We start from the raw sequence: 18554 nt of genomic DNA on the forward strand, positions 1-18554 counted from the left end.
TAATTTCGGACCGATCGATAAGAAAATGCAGCCTTTAACAGAGAAAGATATGTTTCACTGCTTTATGGTGTAATTTGAGATATGCTAATGATGAGGAAGTTAACTTAGCTAACTGCTACTTCATCGTATATCAGCTCTGCTTACTAACGATTGTTCATCTATAAAACATCTGTCGAAAATTCCACAAACTTCATTAATTACAGTTCATGGAAGGGTTTCTAACAAAGCTAATAACGTTGGAAAGATATTGCTGAAAAGTTCGTACAATGAATTCCGTATTTGTGCGAACACGCACGCACACCATTGCCTAGTTTTTCACATGGATCAACAACTCGTTTTTAAATATGTGCGGTTGCTATTTTCATATTGAAATAACAGGTTCTATATTCGAATGTCATTTTAACTCCGGAGATTTAGAGCCTCACGTGGGATTAACATCCTGCTTATTAGATGCCGAGAGTGGTTTAGGAAAAGTGCTATCGATTTTCAGCCTTTGGTAAGTTAGGATTGTCATTTTTTTACGCTTTGTATTTTACTGCGATAAAAAAAAAAAAAAAAAAAACTGTTTGCGATAGTTATTATTACACTAGTATCAAAGTTAATTATGTAGCGTTATTTATCCATTTCCATATTTGCGATAAACAAAAACTACACATTGCTGAAATAGTTAATTAATTTCGTATGGTGATTTAATGGCTCACGGCCATTAAATCACCATACGGGGAGGTACGGAAACACCTCAATCCCCCCTATTTTTTGGTCAGCTATACTCGGGACCAGCATAGCTGACAATTCGGACCTATGGCTGGAGGGATCGTCTTAGATATTCCTGACTGCATCCGTGTGTGTTCACGGGGCCGATTTGCAGGAAACAAAATCCCAGATAAACTGGGGATAAAAATCCTGCTGTCCACGCCCAAGACCGGTAAATTGGCTATAACTGAAAAAGATTCTCATGTCGGCGACGGGAATCGAACCTAGGACACTCCTTCACCAGGCATATGGTTGCGAAGCGCCAAGCCACTAGGCTAAGCGCGCAGACGCTGAAATCGTAATGGGGTAGGACGAACTACATTCTTACCTGTATATGAAAAAATTTTCATGGCTACATCTAAGTGTTGACATAAAATTTATTGCCAGCATACTAATAAATTATATTACACAAAAATGTATTATACATTTCGTACAAATTAAATTGCAATATTTTTTTAAATATTTTTATATATATATATATTTTTGACAAAAGTAAAAAATTTTCTAAGGACGTAGTTAAGGAATTAATGTACAGTGCTTACAGAAAACTATGCAGGGAGCATTTCAGTATGGAATATGTCCAACCCGAAATGCGATGCAGCTCTCACAACGTCGTCCTCTGTTTAGCACCAAGTGATTCAGGAGTTCTTGAAGCAAACTGCTCGCCCCTCCTGAGCAAGGATAAGGCCTCGTTTGTTTCCTGGAGTGGAATTTCGAGCAGCAATGCCTTTCCATATTGCGTCCCAAACGTGTTGTATTGGGTTGATATCGGGGGGGGGGGGGGCGTGAAGGCACTCGATTCGATTAATATCCTCAGTCTCTACTGCTCCTGTACAGTGTGATAGGAATTGTCATACGTAAAAATGAATTCTTCGCCTACAGCACCACGGAACCACCCAACATAACGTCGATGAACTTCGTTGCGATGTCGTTTACCAGTTATAGTGTCTCTCTTTCCGGCACTTGTAGCTCGGTGCGTCCATTAAGCATAATGCTTCCTCACACCATGATCCCAGCGCTGTCGTATCTGTCCCCTTTTCGAGAACATTGTGTCGATGACAAGCAGTACCACTTTCACTCCAGATCAAGTGTCGTCTAGAATTGGAGGAAAGACTAAAATGATTCTCATCTGTAAAGAGGACATTCCCCCATTGGCGTTTTGTCGAATTTTTTGGATACAACCGAAAATGTGCTCTACCTTGAGCTGTAGACTACAGACCTTCGGGCGTATAGGTCTACTTGTCGCAGACGTCTTGCCACAGTTTGTCGAGATATCTGCGTATTTGTGCTTGAATGGAGCCGACTGGCAAGCTGATCTGCCGTGGTGCGTCGATTACGTTTTGCCATTATAACCAAAAACACATTTCATTGGTTTGAAACGCTGCCAGAGCCTGGATACAACGCTATGCGAATTCCACACTCTCTGGCAATATCAGTAATTCTGAAGTCTTCTTCAATCTTTCCAATAATTCTTTCCCACGTGAAATCTCTAGATGATATATATTTGAGACGTTACACGACATCCCAGTTTGCAACTTTATTCCTTCACGAAAACAGCTTTCTTCAAACACAATTCACTTACCGCAGCCTTATCTTTTATCCTGTTGGGTGCTACCACCTGATCCCCTTTTTGCGCGATTCCCAAATTTGAATGTGTTCCCTCTTTCTGCTCGAAATGGTCAGTTATACAAATTGCCACAAGCCGATTTGTCTGAATTTGCGGTTGTAATTTTCAGAAATAGTGTTCCTCCTTAGGTTTTGGACACCAGTGAATTAGAGATACTTCATTTATTGTGTGAAATTTTATTAGAAGGATATAAAAAAAAAAAAAAACTGCAAGAAATATTTCCAAAAGTGATGATAAACATGTACGATTACTTACATTAAATATTAACGCCGGAGATGGCGTAAATCTTCGTATGTGGAGATACGACAGAACATCCACCAGGTGGCCTTCTCGTGCAGCAACGTACGCTAACCTAAACAACAAAAATGATTGAATGAGATACTACAGTAAATTGAAGGCAGTGTGAAGAGGTCAGCTTTATTTTTGCATTCTGTTGATTGGTTAGTGAAGGATACTTCAATAAAAATATTTTGGTACTGAGCAAAACAAGATAATTTTCTTAAAACGAATGAATTTATTGTCATTCATAATTTATGCTACAGGCTTGAATGAAATAGTGCAATTAATGTGCCATCGGTCGACCGCGCTCTCTTACACACTACTCGGTGTGCTTTATTTCCACGAGCTACGAAGTGCATTTCTGGATGGAAGTTGAGAAGTGAATCGGACATGACTGGAGGATTCATGCTTGGTGTGCTAATTTCGTTATGTGCAACTTAGTGACTACTTTGGGGATATAGTCTGATTGTTGTTTTGAAGAAAGTTAGTCAATGAAGTTTTTCTTTTCTTTTCCCTCCTCCATCTTGGATTTCTCCAAGCAAGGAGATATGGTGTTACATCTCTACTTGTTAAAATGCCAAGATTTTTTGGCAAAATAAGAATTTTGACACGGATTTAATTAAGTCCTTTCTTTATACGGATTGGCTATAACTAGTATCTTTTATTTTCCTCGTAAATAATTTTCTTCTTCTTCAAGTTATAGAAGTTATAAAAGATTTCTAAGTCGGAGTTTGAAAATTATGAAGAAGTGGAACGATGTTTTATTTGTGTTAACAGTGGCGTATACAAACGGAGGATCGAGAAGTCTCTTAGCTTACTGATCATCGCATCAAAATTATGATGTATTGTAACAATTTTGCAATTTTATTGTTGCGCTAAATTTTTTTTAATATCATGTTATAAGACGACAGTAGAACAAATTAATATTTAAAAGAAATTATAACTTTCCCTCAACGAATGTGCAGGCTGATTTGCATATTCTAGGAGGTATGGCTATCTTTTCTTTCCTGTGATGCTTATTAAAGAAAAAAAAATAGCTCGGATCAATTTTTTATGCATAATATTACGGAAGCGACATGCTATAATGCATTGTCTTTCAAACTGAATTGGAGGCGGGGGGGGGGATGGAGAAGAGGATATTGCAGTTTTCTCTGAAATTATCTCATTTCGAAAAGTATTAGGATGCCTAAAATCCGACAAGAAACGCCTTTGTCTTCTAAGATTGGTGTATTTGATAAAAATTCGGTTTTTCGATTAGCTTTTTAGAAAAAAAGACCGATTCCGAACATTAAGCTTTATTTTAAAAAAAAAGCACTTGCGTAGTGAGAGGTTTTCCTTAAGGCAACACAGTATTTGGGTGACAATTCAGTAAATTATAACTTGAATACTAGAAAAAATTATCAAAATGTTTTTAAAAAAAATATCTGCAACATTTTATAACAACCTTATTAATCTGGTGTTTATTCTCGTAACTAATTTAATTATATATACTTTTTAAAGTATGGAATATAATTTCGTGTAAATTTGCATCGATTTCGCTTTGGTGTGATTTGGCATGATACTGAATGGAAGCAGAATATAATTTCTTGCATCAAAGGAAAAGCTTATCGGTGGTAAGTGAAAGATTTAATATACGTTTACCTCAGCACAGTAATGTCCAACTCATAAAGTTTGGAAAATTATTAATAAAATGAAATAACTTTAGTATAAAGTAGGAATATTGTGGCTGAATTAGGGACTACTCCCACAAATCACTAATACCTCCATTCAGAGTACACTCCAATTGCCACTCAGACTTGTGAGTGTGACCTATTGAATGCCAGCAGTGGTACAGTTTGCATTCATTTCACTCAACATTTCTAAGTGCGAGGCAATTTGAGTGTTTCGGTGAGCTAGTGGATCAGAATGAACTATAGTGAGTTATAAGATCCTTCGGGTTACTTTAGAGTTAGAATTAGTTAGGTTAGAGTGAACTGAAGGATCTCTTAGTTTTTGGAGATAGCCCTTGTACGGTGAGTTAAATTGCAGAATATATGTGTCTGTGTTAAACCTACAAAATAAAATAATTACATATGGAAAATACTATTCGATGAGTGGCCTTTCGAAGCGGACGCTACAGCGTGCCCGATTGTCTCTGGTTATAGGTCTCTGTTGACATTATATGTCATTACAAAATTGGAAATGCAACTTTTTTTTAAATTTATCATTTGGGGCAGTGATGTCAGTTTCTTAATTACGAAATGGCGATCGAGTCGTCAGCTGAATATGAAAATATTTGTGACATTCATCTCATTACTATTACTACAGTGAACCTTTCTCGTAGGATGGGGAGATTTTAACCCTAACAAAACATCGCGTGACATAAGTAAGTAGATAGCCTTTGTATGCAGTGCACAGCAGCTGTGAAGAATTAAAGCAAATACAGATTTTAGCAAGAAGTATTCTGGCATTGTACAATGCAGTAGCTGCAAACATTGGAGAGAAGGAACAACTAAACCTGATATTGCAGAAGAAGCAAGGGAAGAAGGTTGCAACTTCAAGGGCAAAATCCTCAGAATTTGATGAAGAAGAAACTTCTGCTAATTCTGACTTTATAAGTGGTTGTTTAGAATTGCAGCAGAAGCAACTAAGGCTATGAGTCGAATGTCACCGTGTGTGTAAATTGTATGTGCTATTCTGACCTGTTTGTCAGGATGTCATCATTGTGGATTCATCCCCTCCATCCCCCCCTTTTTTTTTCTTTCAGTAACAGGATTCAGTTTCCTCAGGATGCATACATCGGAATGATGGTGATGATTCCATTGAGCTCAGTGAGACCGTAGCTGTGTGATGTATTTAAAAAATCTGAGGAGAAATTAAAAAAAAAATAGTCGTAATTGAAGTATCTTGAAATGATTATTTGATGAGTTTAACGTTTATTTACACTGATACTTGAAGTTTAAAAAATAAGTTACTGTGATTTAAATTAGTAGCTGAAGAAAAGTTAAAGAAACTTGGCTTAATGAGAAGGTTCTTGAAGAAGAATTGCATGAGGAAAATTATAGCATTCTCAGAAGAGACCGACTAGGCAATTGGAGTATTGGAGTGTTATTACTTACAAGGATGTAAATTTTGAAAATGATGACTTGAAGGAGTAGCAAGGTTAGAATTTTTGCAGCGCTAATTTTGAAGGTTTACTGAGCGATTTAGAACGTATAAATTAGAAGTTGCGATTTAATGATACGGATATTTATAGTAAACGGAGAACTTTTAAACATGTCTTTCATGATGCGATATCTAAATTCCTCTCGAGAAATAAGTTTTAAAAAATCAGGAATCAGTTGAATCAGTAACTAGATTCGTAAGGAAATCTGCCATAAGAAAAAAAAAAAAAAACTTTGGAAAAAAATATCGATCTGGAAAAAAGCTGAAAATATGCTAAATATAAAAAACAGTTATTAATAACTAAATCATAATAAATTGAGGCAGTTATAGACAATTATAAGAGCTATATATTCCAAGATTTTTTTATATATTTTTTTATAGATATACAACAACAACATAAAGAGCAGATGAAATAGAACAGAGTTATCTCGTTATCGAATTAGGAGTAAAATTGTACAAAACCCGGCTGAAGTAGCAGAGGATTACGTAAAACGAATAAATGTACGGATATTTTATGATGTCTGGCAACCGACAAGGATGGAGATACAAAAGATATATATATCTTGGGTTGTAAATAGATGTATGTGTAAGATACATCTAATTTCAAGGGCTACAACTGGAAATATACACAGATAGTACCAATTCATAAAGGAAGCTCATTGTATAAAGCGTTGAACTGTACTGTAGGCCAGTTAGCATCGTAGGAGTTTTACAAATTAATGAAAAAATTAATTGGTAATCGTGTTCAATACATTCTTGATTGAAATCAATCACTGAGTAGGCAGCATGGTTTCGTTAGGGGCGGTCGGTATTGACAAATCTATTAACGTTAGGAGGTTATGAAAGAGATGCATCGTGGACTATGTTGCGATTTATTTAGATTTCAGTGGTCTTTGATAGTGTTCCATACACAAACTTGCTATATATATAGATGCGTCATTTTGATATCGACAATTATTCACTTAAATGGATAAATAATTGTTTAAGAATAGGCAGCAGAAATGTGCTTAAAACAGACTTCCAGCAGCCATGTGGAAGTCGCCCAAGGTTTAGTTTTGGGGACCTTTATCATTCAGCTTGATTTACGTTTATGCATTACTAGTAAAATTTCATTCCTGATGGTATGAAATTAAGTAGAGTATAAATTTTCAAGATGACCTCAGGTCTCTCCGGAATGATGTGTTAAAACACTGGAAGAGTGAACAGAAAATTGGAAATATAATATTCAATTGGAAGAAATGTAAATATATTTGAATTTGAATAAAGTACGATTAGATGAATGTAAATTGAATGGGAAGGAACTGAAAGGAGTTTCTGAATATAAGGATTTGAGTATTTTAGTGGATAAGAAATTTAAGTTCAGTAATCAGTTATAGTAGTAAGACAACTACTAAAGCACAGAAGATTGTTGGGGTTAATTAAAAGAGGTTTCATTCGCAAGAAGAAGGAAGTTTTGATACCTGGTCAGGCCAATCTCGGACTTTGGCTCTCAGTTTTGGCCACCCAGATTTTTAATGGACGTTGAAGGTATACTAAGGAGGTTCACTAAGTCAGTTGATAGATTAGATTAGCAAAGTTATGAGACTCGGTTTGTTTGTTGAGCCAACATGAGAAGGAGAAACAAATACATAAGAAATGCAAAAGTAGACATCCGGTCTGTGTTGCACTTGCCTGAATTTATGGAATATAGTCTTCTTAGTGGTGTGGATACAACTAGTGTGAATAGCTTCAAGAATGAAATAAATGCTATTAGTAGACGGTAGGTAATTTTAAAAAAAAATATTTTAATATAAAAAATAGAATGCTAAAATAATAGAATACTAGCAGACATGCTCTGTGTATGTGTTAGTTGATATGGGAGGACTACTTCTATAATTAGATTACCGTTTGAATTATTTGGGGATAAATATTATTATAGCAAAATTGTCTCTTGTTATTGATTATCTATATGTTTAGTAATTATTTAATACTAATTAAATGATAATTACTTAATGTTTTGCACATAAGATAGGTTAATCAGTAATTAACTAGTATAGGATGTGTTATGGATATTTTTGTGAACTGCTATAGGTGATAAATTTTGAATGACGGTTATTATAATACGTAGATTCATAATAACACAATTAAAATGTATGCAATGTTTTGTTCATACAGAACGACTAGTTTATATAAGTAGGATTAACATTTAATCATATCAGGACTACGTGGAAATATTATACTATAATTGTCTATGTTTAAATTGATATGTTTAAAAAAACTGTGTGTGTGTGTAGTAGTTGATATGGTATGACTACTTTATATAATTAGGATTAATGTTTTCATCATATTAGGACCAAGGTGAAATATTATCCCTTGTTTAGAGTTTTATGAACATGAAGTTCATGTTGCTGCTGTTTGGTTCTATAAAACTAGATAGCTTGATGTTAAGTGGTGTACCTCTAAGCGATGTTCCTGAAGAGTACTTTCGAATAAACACGTAAGTCATAACTAAAAGTCTTCGTAGCTCACTCGGTTTCGAGTTTGACTGGAAAGAGACTAGCGTTCGAATTCCGTCTAGGTTTAAGAAAACATTTATCAGGACTTTTCCTCTGAAGGGGAGTTGGCCTGTCTCACATGGTGGTGGTGGCAGGGTTTTTTTTTTTTTTTTTTTTAACCCAGAAACTCGAGTTTTTTCCCTCATGACACCTAAATCAGTCAGAAGAACACATGCAATATACAAACATAAGAGACCAGGAATAAGAATTAACCGCCCTATTTGATCGGATCTGGTTTCAAAAAGCTACATGTTTCGGTGTGGATGTACGCGTAAATAAAACAGAAAGGAAGCAAGGAAGACATTGAATCAATGATATACCTGATTTCAATATATCTAATCAAGTTGAATCTTTGATCAACATCTAAGGACAGAGAGAAAAAAGCCCTGCTTTGTGAAATAAATTGAAGTTATGAGTATGATCAGTAATCTTAATGCTTCTTCTATTTAAAGTTGGATGGTGACAAACAGCCAAGAACATAAAAACCGCAAATATATAAACGAAGTAAAGTTGAATAAATGGTGCAAAGTAAAATAAATCACGAAATGATGTTAAACAGTATTTAAACCTATATAATATTTTGAAAGTTGATTATGGTAGAATAGAAAGTTGTAAAATTATGCACGATAGGTGACTAGAATTCTATATAGATAACTGGTATGAGGGGTGGACAACTGGGCTGAAAGATATCTGGTTGCATCCATCGATCATCAAATTTTGCATACGTTTTGAGTTTGACTGAATGCCATTTTTTTATCTCTGTATCTCTTTTCACTCTTCGAAATAAAAAAAAAATGCATAATTCTCATAATTTCTTCCTTTTTTGACAAGAAATTAATAATTAAGAAGCGTTAATGAAAACGAAATGATGTCCCTAATGTATTGTAGATAAGAGTTAAATAATGTATATATACTTAAGTATATATAGTAAAAAACAAAACAAAACAAAAAAAAACAGAACTAATGAAGGAATGAATAGTATATTTTAGAGCAACAATTTCGTATAAATTAGCAAACAAAAGTGAACCGTTAAAAGATGACGATGCATTACAAGGCTGATTTTTAATATATTCTTGTTATCATATTACTTGTGTCAGTGAATTTAAATGTGCTCCTTCCATGCGTATACGCACTTGAATTAATAAATAAATAAAGTCCTTTTGCCTGTCAAATAAAAATTTGCAGTTCTTAGGCGGATAGTACTCGTTACCAAGTTAAAGTATTAAAAGATCGCTTAAGGATAAAAAAAACATAGACTGGGAGCGAATGCAAAAACAGTGCAGGTTTAGAATATCTTCAGCACTTAGCTTCATTCAGTAGCGAACGCAGAAACCGATAATAGATTTTCGAATTTTGTGTGCCTGGATGGGTGTTTTCTGACTATCCCCTCATGAGGATCCAAATAAATACGAAATGGCCGCCTGCATGGTGAAAACCCAGAAATGTGTTGTAATACTGTAATAGGTATGTACCGGGACAGATCCTCTGCAGAAGTGAAATTAGACACGCTTAGTTATCACACTCGATAGAAACTTTTGTGTGATGTTTAGCTTAGTGATGATCAGTGAAATTATGTACGTAAATAATTAAATGAATAAGTTAAGGACACAAGCAACAATATTATGGGCTGCAGATAATTTTTTTAAACATTTCATTTGGTCATGTTTTAAAATAAATTAATAATTTTAAATGGCATTTTCTGCATTAAGCATAGTATATAAAGTCGCCTATACATTTATGTACAAAGTCAAATATGTGCTTGATTATTTGTTATAAAAATGAGCATCAATGGAGCTATCACTTTCAAATTTTGTATACCCTCCTATTTAACTATAAAAAGATTTCGGGTAATGTTTGAATCCAAGCTTCGATAAAGGGAGAAATTTTAACATTTCATAATAGAAGATTTGAAAATATGCTTATTTATTAAAAAATTAATAAATATCAGATAATTATTAAACAAAATTTCTTGGTAGCATTGAATAGCCACTGTTTGCCCTCATGTAAGCACTCATCACATTGGCACGTATTTCTATGCAGTATGACTGATGTAAATCACTGTTGCCTCTTCTGTCATCTACACCCCACATTCTCAGTTTGAGTATTACTATTAGAGGTTGAAGTTTTGTCACTGTTTTTTTCCCCTCTTTTCTTTCTCCTCCGTGCTGTGAACATCTCTCTCTCTCTCTCACTCACTCACTTATTCTTCCGAATTTCGCAAATGGCAAGTAGTCTGTTTGTCATCCTTCGAATTATGTATGATATATAACTGGCCAGTCATAGTTAGATTTAACGCGTGAAGTTATTTGGTCAAGATTAAAAAATGGTGTTACAGGTCGCTTGTGCCTACATTCCCCCCCCCTCCATATTATGTAAATATATCTTTCCATACAGAGATATTTAGATGATATTGATAACATGGTTACCGCATCATTATACTAATTATAAAGCTACTTTGAATCGCATTTTTTTTCCTGTTTAGTACCTTCAAGGTTCATTCCAAGTACTTACTTGCTAGGTCAACTTCAAACTCAAAGTGGTCACTTTGAATAATTCAAAAGTTTTCTGCATCCATTTAAAGTTTATTTATTTAGTTTACAAGAGATAAATATTATTTCGAGATAGGGAAACAAGCAAAGAAAATTCCACACCTGCCACTAGTAAAGCAAGACCCGTTTCCGGCACCGAAGGTTGATAGCGCCACAGAGAAAGGCATCACAAAAGATATCACACCCAGCACCCGAACTCCCCATGTCTGTGGGAAGAGAGAAAGAAACAGTCACCAAGAGCAGTAATGTAAAGTAAGGTAAAGGTGTTACTACGAGAAAAAGAAAAGTGACACACGGCCTACCACAAAGTGCGCCGACTGTTTCCTTTTATTCAGTCTAAATTATTGTTCTGGAGAACATAGTAGTGATGTTTGAAATGGATCCCTTTGGCATGCAAACGTTTTGCAAAATAGATAGCGGAAGCCACTTTTGCGCCTTTTCTAATTGTTCCCAAGGCGAAACTATTTTAGAAGCAGCGAAATGAAAGGGCTGGTATGAAGGATTTTGCAAACATAACACCACCGAGTTTGGTGGCTAGATATGAGCACATGTAGACCCGTAATATGGTCAGTGTTTTTGCTCGCTCACAGAGAAACATCCAATCGCCTTGTGTTCACCTTTTTCTTCTAACGGAATTTTTTAGAATCGCCAAACACGCGTTTGTATCATGTCAGTGTCACCATGATACCTGCCCTTTCTTGAAGAAACACATATAAATCAAAGAATCATACCAGGTCACTGATATCATCTCAAAAGAATTTTCTGGCTTTTTCTCGATTTTGTATTTCCGTTAAAACTGATATGTTGCACATATCTAATTGGCTCCCGTATGCATTTCCATAATTTTAACTTAATGCCAATGTGGCAGTTTGTTTAACACAGATTTTTACTTTCATGTGCAACTAAACGTCTGCCATTGCCATGAGGCCAGAATACATTGCGTATGGAAAGTTGCATTAAAAGCACAAAATTTATTGCTTGTGTTGCCAGCACATTATGGTAAGAACTCAGTTCTTTCCATAATAATGTTTACTAAATGCAAATGAAATAAATCAGTCTTCGGACTTTTTGGTGGGCCTTAATACATCGAATTTCGAAAACTCATTTTTAATTATTATATTGAATAAAGAAATAATTTCCCTTTTTTGTAAAATCACTTGACTTTCTGGTGCACTCTGACTTATTTTCTTCCGACTGCGTTTGCTATTTGAATATCTTTTAAAAGTTTCAAGCGCTTTCTTGTTATCTTACAATATGTTGGGGAAAAAACATTCAATTTAAAAGCAGCAATAGAATTGAACAATATTAAAAATTATAACCTTGGTGTTTTCACTTGGTTAATTTTGAAATAACACTAAGGAATCATGCCTTCACATTTAACAGTTCTTATAACACTGTTGATAATAGCAAAATTGTAGTTCTTGTTTTCGGATTTCTCGTACAAAGTAATAAAAATGCGCCATATTTAAATATGCAATATCTCAAAACCGAATGTTATCTGGGCCTGGCAACCTATATAAGGACAAAGGTTCCCGTGTGTAAACTTTTGCTAATATATATGAAAACATTAAAAAGCAGAACAGAATAAAACGATTTACCTTCCTGCAGTAAAGCAGCTACCGTTTGCAGCGCCAATCGTAGATGCAGCGACAAACAGAGGAACTAAGACGGCAGCTTGACCTAAAGTGTGAGATGCGAATTTCTGCCACATACCCAATCCACACAAGGGGCAAGGAAGGAAAAAAAGGGTTGATAAAGGGAGAAAAAAAAATAAACAATCAGCATGCATTATGACACTAGTAAAAGAAATAGTTTCACATTAAATAAAAGAATACGATATATTTTTTCTTTTACTAGTTCTGGAGAACTATGAAGTATGATTTCTCGCTGAATTTTTCCATCATTCTGTAGACACATTTTTACGTTTCTTTCATTTGAAAATAGTTTGTGGTTCATTTAAGAAAGTTCAATAAGCGTTGACCTCATTTGTGGCACTAGTATAACTTCGTTTTCCTTCCCTGCCATGAAATTAATCCTCAGAATCAGTTCATCTGTGGTAAGGGACGAATGTGCTCATGTGACAGCAGTTATGAGATGGATCCGAAAGTCTTTCTCTCTCTCTCTCTCTCTTTACCTTAAACGAATAAATCCTTTAAGGTGTTGTGTTTAGAGCTTTTGAATTAGTAAGCCACATAATCTTTTCCCGAAGTCACAACGAGTCAGACGTATTCGGCAACTGTGGCGAAAAATATATCAATCACCCATGCTTATTTATCAAAAGTGGAACGTACTCTTGTTTCTTTTAAATATGACAATTAATAATCTACCCTTATTCTGATTGTTAGCTGATAACAGTCATAGCAACCTAGGCTATTGCCTCCAAAGTATTAAACGTTATTTCTAATACCCAGATACGATTGGACCTAAAATATTATAGCGTTATTAATGCAGTCAGATGAATCAAACATACTAATATTTGTAGTAAGAAGTTAAAAATTAAAAAAAGTTATACTTACTCTCTATCGCCATTTTTGAAAAAATTGGAAAATCCAACTTACATTTGGCATAAATCATGAAAATTTTCCTTATGAGAGTGAATTGCAACTAATATTTTAACGTTTTGGAACCTATTCAAATGGAGAACCATGGATCCCATAAATCTAATCTGGGCGTAAGGATAGGGACTCATTGGTAAAAAATAGCCCTGGATCCTTTCTTGAAAAAAAAGTATCTTGCGTATGTGAAGGGGTCACTATTATAAAGATCTATGCAGAGAAAATAATTACGAGCATTGGCATAACTACAATTTTTTTTTTTTTTTTAAAGTTAAGGGATATTATATCCCATATTGTTTCTTAGCCGAATAAGAAACTCGAAGAGTTTCATGCCGAATATAGAAACTATATAAAGTTCGGCGATTCCAAGCGTAAGCAAATACCTGGATAGTGCAGCACCTGACCCTTGCTGCACTATCCAGGTATTTGCTTACGCTTGGAATCGCCGAACTTTATATAGTTTCTATATTCGGCATGAAACTCTTCGAGTTTCTTATTCGGCTAAGAAACAATATGGGATATAATATCCCTTAACTTAAATAAGTTCATGTCGCCGAATTGAAGCTTTTGGCTCTTCATTATAATTAATAACTACAAGTGGTCTGGTTCAAGTAGCACCCGGTGGACAGTTATTGAAAACTGAGACAAAACCCCAGAAACAGTGAATCTGTGTTTTATGATATTTACGACACCTAAAATGAATTAGTTACTTGTTTTTATTCTTATATTTTCAGAATAATTAAGATAAAAATAGTCCAAAGCATAGTATGAAGAAACTCCCGTTAAAAATTTATAACTAAATAAGTAGTATTTAAATAGCAACTGTTTTTTGCAGACGTTAAGATTACGTTCAAGTTTATTGGTGAGTGGTATTAGTGCACAGCTGCAAGTCTTTACGTTATAATATTTATATCGTATTTTTATCAAAAATTAATAAATAAAACAAAACCTAATTCTTGCTTTTCGATATATATATATATATATATATATATATATGGTCAAAGAACATATTTTTAATAGACATAAAGCACGTTTTCTCAAGGCCTTATGTGTCTCATCGTAATATTAACCAACAGCCAAACGAGAAAGATCATGCTTTACATTTTTTGCTACTGAATTTTTCTCAAGGCAAAGATGATGATGATCGTCAGTCTTAATTACAAATGACATCGTTAATGACATTAACGTAAATGACATAGACATGAAAACGCCTTGGGATGTGGGGGGAAAGTAAGATGTTTGTTACGAAACATGAGGTTTTTTCCGAATGGTGCTAAATATTAATAGAGGAGTACACAATTAATTTTCACTCGAAATTTGATTACCTAATGAAAGTTTGTTGAAGAAAAATTGAATTCATTTTGGAAAAAGGAGTTCAGTTCAAGAACATCATGTTCATCATATCTGGCTTTATTTTTCTTGTCTTTCTTTTTCCTATTTCAGTCGAAAATCATATACAGCATTCCTTTTAAACAACGTGACAAAAAATAAGATTTTTAGAAGCTAGAAAACCGTCTCCAATTCATGGAGAAAAAGCTGCATTTTATGGTAATCACCCCAGTTATAGATTATTTTTCATTTATTGAGACAATTCTGGATTGTTGGAACTAGCAAACACAGTAAGAGATTCACCTGGTTTTATTAAGAATATAAAAAAAAAAAAAAAACGCCTGCATATCTATTACGGGAATTCTTTTCTTCCACCGGCTCCAGAGTTATTCGATCTTTGGCACAAGTAGAGTATTTTTTCTCTCACGGATATTTGGATTTTTCACCTCACATCTATCCCCCCCCCCCCCAGAACTCATACTATTGTATTCAAATAATACTACTGTTAGGGTTAAGAGCATTGAGATCGCGACTCTCTCTCTCCTGAAAGCCTTGATTTGTCGATAGCTTGAGCCTATGTCACTGAAGGCTGTACGATTAAGAATGGTTACCCAATCACCTTTTCCCTTTCGGAATAAAAGAAATTGGAGGATAGTCTTTCCCTGGGTGTTTCGCAAACCTTGTGTTTTGACCAAACTCAGTACATAGTTGGCGCACCCTTGCCCATTATTATAGATTCCTCTCTCCAGGTTAGGCTTTCCACTAAATGCACGAGTATTTTGACCCATTCGGATGGCGGTCATTTTGATAATGAAGTGGATTGCATTAGTCTTGTCCTAAGCTGACGTTTAATTTAATTTATTCCACAAGTGCTCTCTAGGGTTCAGATTTGACTAAATGCTGGCCAGTCTGACCTTTTGCAATTCATTTGTCGCCGCAGCTATTACACTACTATATAGTGAATTATGCTATCGAACCAGGTTCGTTTCCATAGAATCGCTTATACAGGCGGCCACGCTGAATTATCCACACATCAGTGACACTGTTCGAAATAGTTATTCCTGTTTTTTTTTCCCTTAAGGAAGCTTAGTCCAAACCAGGAAAAGCATCACCATACCACACCATACTAAACCTACCAAACACATACGGGACATTACACTGTGATCAATAATGTTTGTTTTTCTAATAGTCCCATACACTTTCATCACTCCATGGCACTGCTTTCTAACATTTTGCTATCTCAGAGCGATCTTTGCATCCAGCAAGTCGAACGCGATCGTTGTTTGCAATATGTTTGACCTGTGCCAACCTTTCTGTGGAAGATTGCATTACGTGACTGGTTGTGTGTGTATAATTTGGTAACAGTATATCTTTGTATTGTTTCGAAATGTTTTACCACCGTAACCGATTTAAACCAAAATTGACAAAACTTAGGAACGTTCTCAAATAATAAATTTCAGTAAAACCATTGAGCCGGAGTGGAGCTATTTCAGAACGATGGATGGAAAAATTATCCTATTGAGTTAGAGGCACCAAATAATCGGAAATTGTATAAGATGTGTAAAGAATTGTAGCACTTTATAATTCTTTACAGTCTTATGTTCAAATAAGCTGTTTCAGGAATTTTGGCACTTTCATTCTCCAACCGGCAAAGGGCAGAAATTATAAATTAGTTTTTTTGTTATACAACTAAGAACACTTACTCGAACAAAATCACGTTTGCAGGTGACACGTATGGATAATTATAATTCAGCGTGGCCACCTGTAAAAGTTTCACGCTTTTCATGAATGATTTTAATAAAACCGTTTTATGCATTTTTTTGTAGTTTGTACTTCTTAATATGTAATTAAAATTCCATCAATGCTATTCATCAATGCCTATCAAGGCATTGATGAATAGCAGTTATATTGGAACTAAACAGCTTAGCCAAGCAGTGCAAAGAAAATCCTAAAGAGTTCTTTCGCTGTATGGAAAGTAAAGAGAAACATGACTTTGGAAGGGTAACTTCAGGGGATGTTGGTGTTAGCGAGGTGACAGAAGCAGATGAAATAGTGGAATTAGTGAGTGACTGCTTTTCAAAGATCTGGCATCCAAGTGAGATCATTTCTGTGTCTGATGTTCCAGAAACTAATATGACAATTGAGATGGATGAATCAGAGATACTTAGGATATTGCAGAATCTCGATGCAAATACCGCCGTGTGATTGATTGGATGGAATATCAGCTTGCCAGGAATGCGCAAAGGAATTGACAGTGCTTCTTACTAAGCTGTTTAATTTAAGCCTCAGCTCTGGCAAAGTCCCAAGAGAGTGGAAGGAGGGCAGACTAATTCTTTTTCTGGTCAAAAAGCTGGTCAAAAAGAGATTTCAGGAATGGATGGGTGGATAAGAACGTGATATCCTATGAGGAGTAGCATGGCTTTGTGAAGGGTTGTCTTAGTAATTGGTATGTCTTAGTAATTTATTAGCTTTTTATAATGGGAATGGCTGCACGATGATGCTGCTGGATTTTGCAAAGGCGTTTAATAGGATATCACATAGAAATCTATTCAAATGGAAATGGAAACTGGTGATATGGATACTAGGGTGGATGATGGGTAGATGCCAAAACGTAATATACGGAGGAGCAGAATCCAGGAAGAATAAAGTCACAGGGAAGTTTATCCATAGATTAGGAGTTGTAAAAACGTATTTCGGGAAAAAGTTTGATGAAAAAAGGAAAATAAAAAAAGATGAAAAGAGTATGTAGAGAATTGTACAACAAAGATATTAATATTGAAGGAGAATTTGTTGAGAAATCCATGATAATGAAAAGTGAAGCGATATTAGACAATGGAACAGCTGCCAAAAGGAAAAGCTCCTGGAGTTGATGGGGTGTCAGTGGAATTATTGAGAGCAGCTGGGAATGGAAGTAGTGAATATATTGACTGGTATTTGTCAACAGATTTGGAAGAAAATATACTGGCCTAGAGATTGGAAAACATCAATATTCACATCCAGAATGAACTAAGATTGGTGGCAGAAAAATAAATAATTTAATATTGCAGATGATACAACCGTCAAAGCATAAAATAATGAAGATCTTGAGTGGAGCGGTTAATTCTTTTGGTTAAGAGAGAAAGCAACAAAGCAGCCAGGCTTAATTTAAACATCAGCAAAACAAAAGTGATGGCTTCAGGCAATGTGATAGCGATAAAATATAGGTAGTTGAAAGTTATGATTTATTGAGGTCCAAAATACGAAACGATGCTCAATGTGAGAATGTAATTAAAAGAAGGATAGCCATGGGGAAAAACTATGTTAAACCTGACAAAAATTATGCAAGACGAACGTGTTGGTAAGGCCGCGAAAGTTAGAATTGTCAAAGCAATGGTATTTCCATTAGCGATGTATGGATATGAAAGCTGGATTATTAAGAAGAAAGACAGAAAGCGAATTGATTCGTTTGAATTATAAGCATGGAGGAGACTATTAAGAATCTCATGGACTCTAAGAATGACTAATAAGAAAATTTTTAGAGAGTATAAAGACAGAATGCTCCTTGGAAGCAATGATCGCTAAATAGAAATTAATGCACTTTGGGAATATTATGTAAGCAGTTGAATCATTGGAAAAGGCAGTTATATTGGAGAAGACTGAGGGCATAAGGAGAAGAAGACCGCAAAACAATTGAATGACAACGTAAAGGAATTCTCCAACTTGAATTTACAACTGCTGAAAGAAAATGGAGAGGCCGAGCGAGATGAAGAGCCTTTGTTCACAAGAACACCAAGAGTCAGGACTG

At 35.1% G+C, this 18554-nt stretch overlaps 1 protein-coding gene across 5 annotated transcripts in view; it reads right to left on the reverse strand.

Annotated features, from left to right (window-relative positions):
• The window catches only part of sbm (L-type amino acid transporter sobremesa), a 196265-nt gene that overhangs the window by 35420 nt on the left and 142291 nt on the right, over nt 1–18554 (reverse strand). For 3 of the 5 annotated variants that reach the window (XM_090398360.1, XM_090398364.1, XM_090398363.1), the window contains 2 exons: nt 10989–11092; nt 2636–2732 (listed from right to left, as the gene is read on the reverse strand). In XM_090398360.1, the coding sequence (XP_090254486.1) occupies nt 2636–2732; nt 10989–11092 (201 nt within the window). Of the gene's footprint in view, nt 1–2635; nt 2733–10988; nt 11093–12484; nt 12589–18554 lie in introns of all 5 variants that reach the window. The other 2 variants (XM_090398362.1, XM_090398365.1) reach the window with 1 other exon arrangement.

Source organism: Typopeltis vanoorti, chromosome 9 (genome assembly GCF_054136105.1).
Source record: "Typopeltis vanoorti isolate ZY-2024b chromosome 9, IOZ_Tvanoo_1.0, whole genome shotgun sequence".
In the NCBI taxonomy this organism is placed as follows: domain Eukaryota; kingdom Metazoa; phylum Arthropoda; class Arachnida; order Uropygi; family Thelyphonidae; genus Typopeltis; species Typopeltis vanoorti.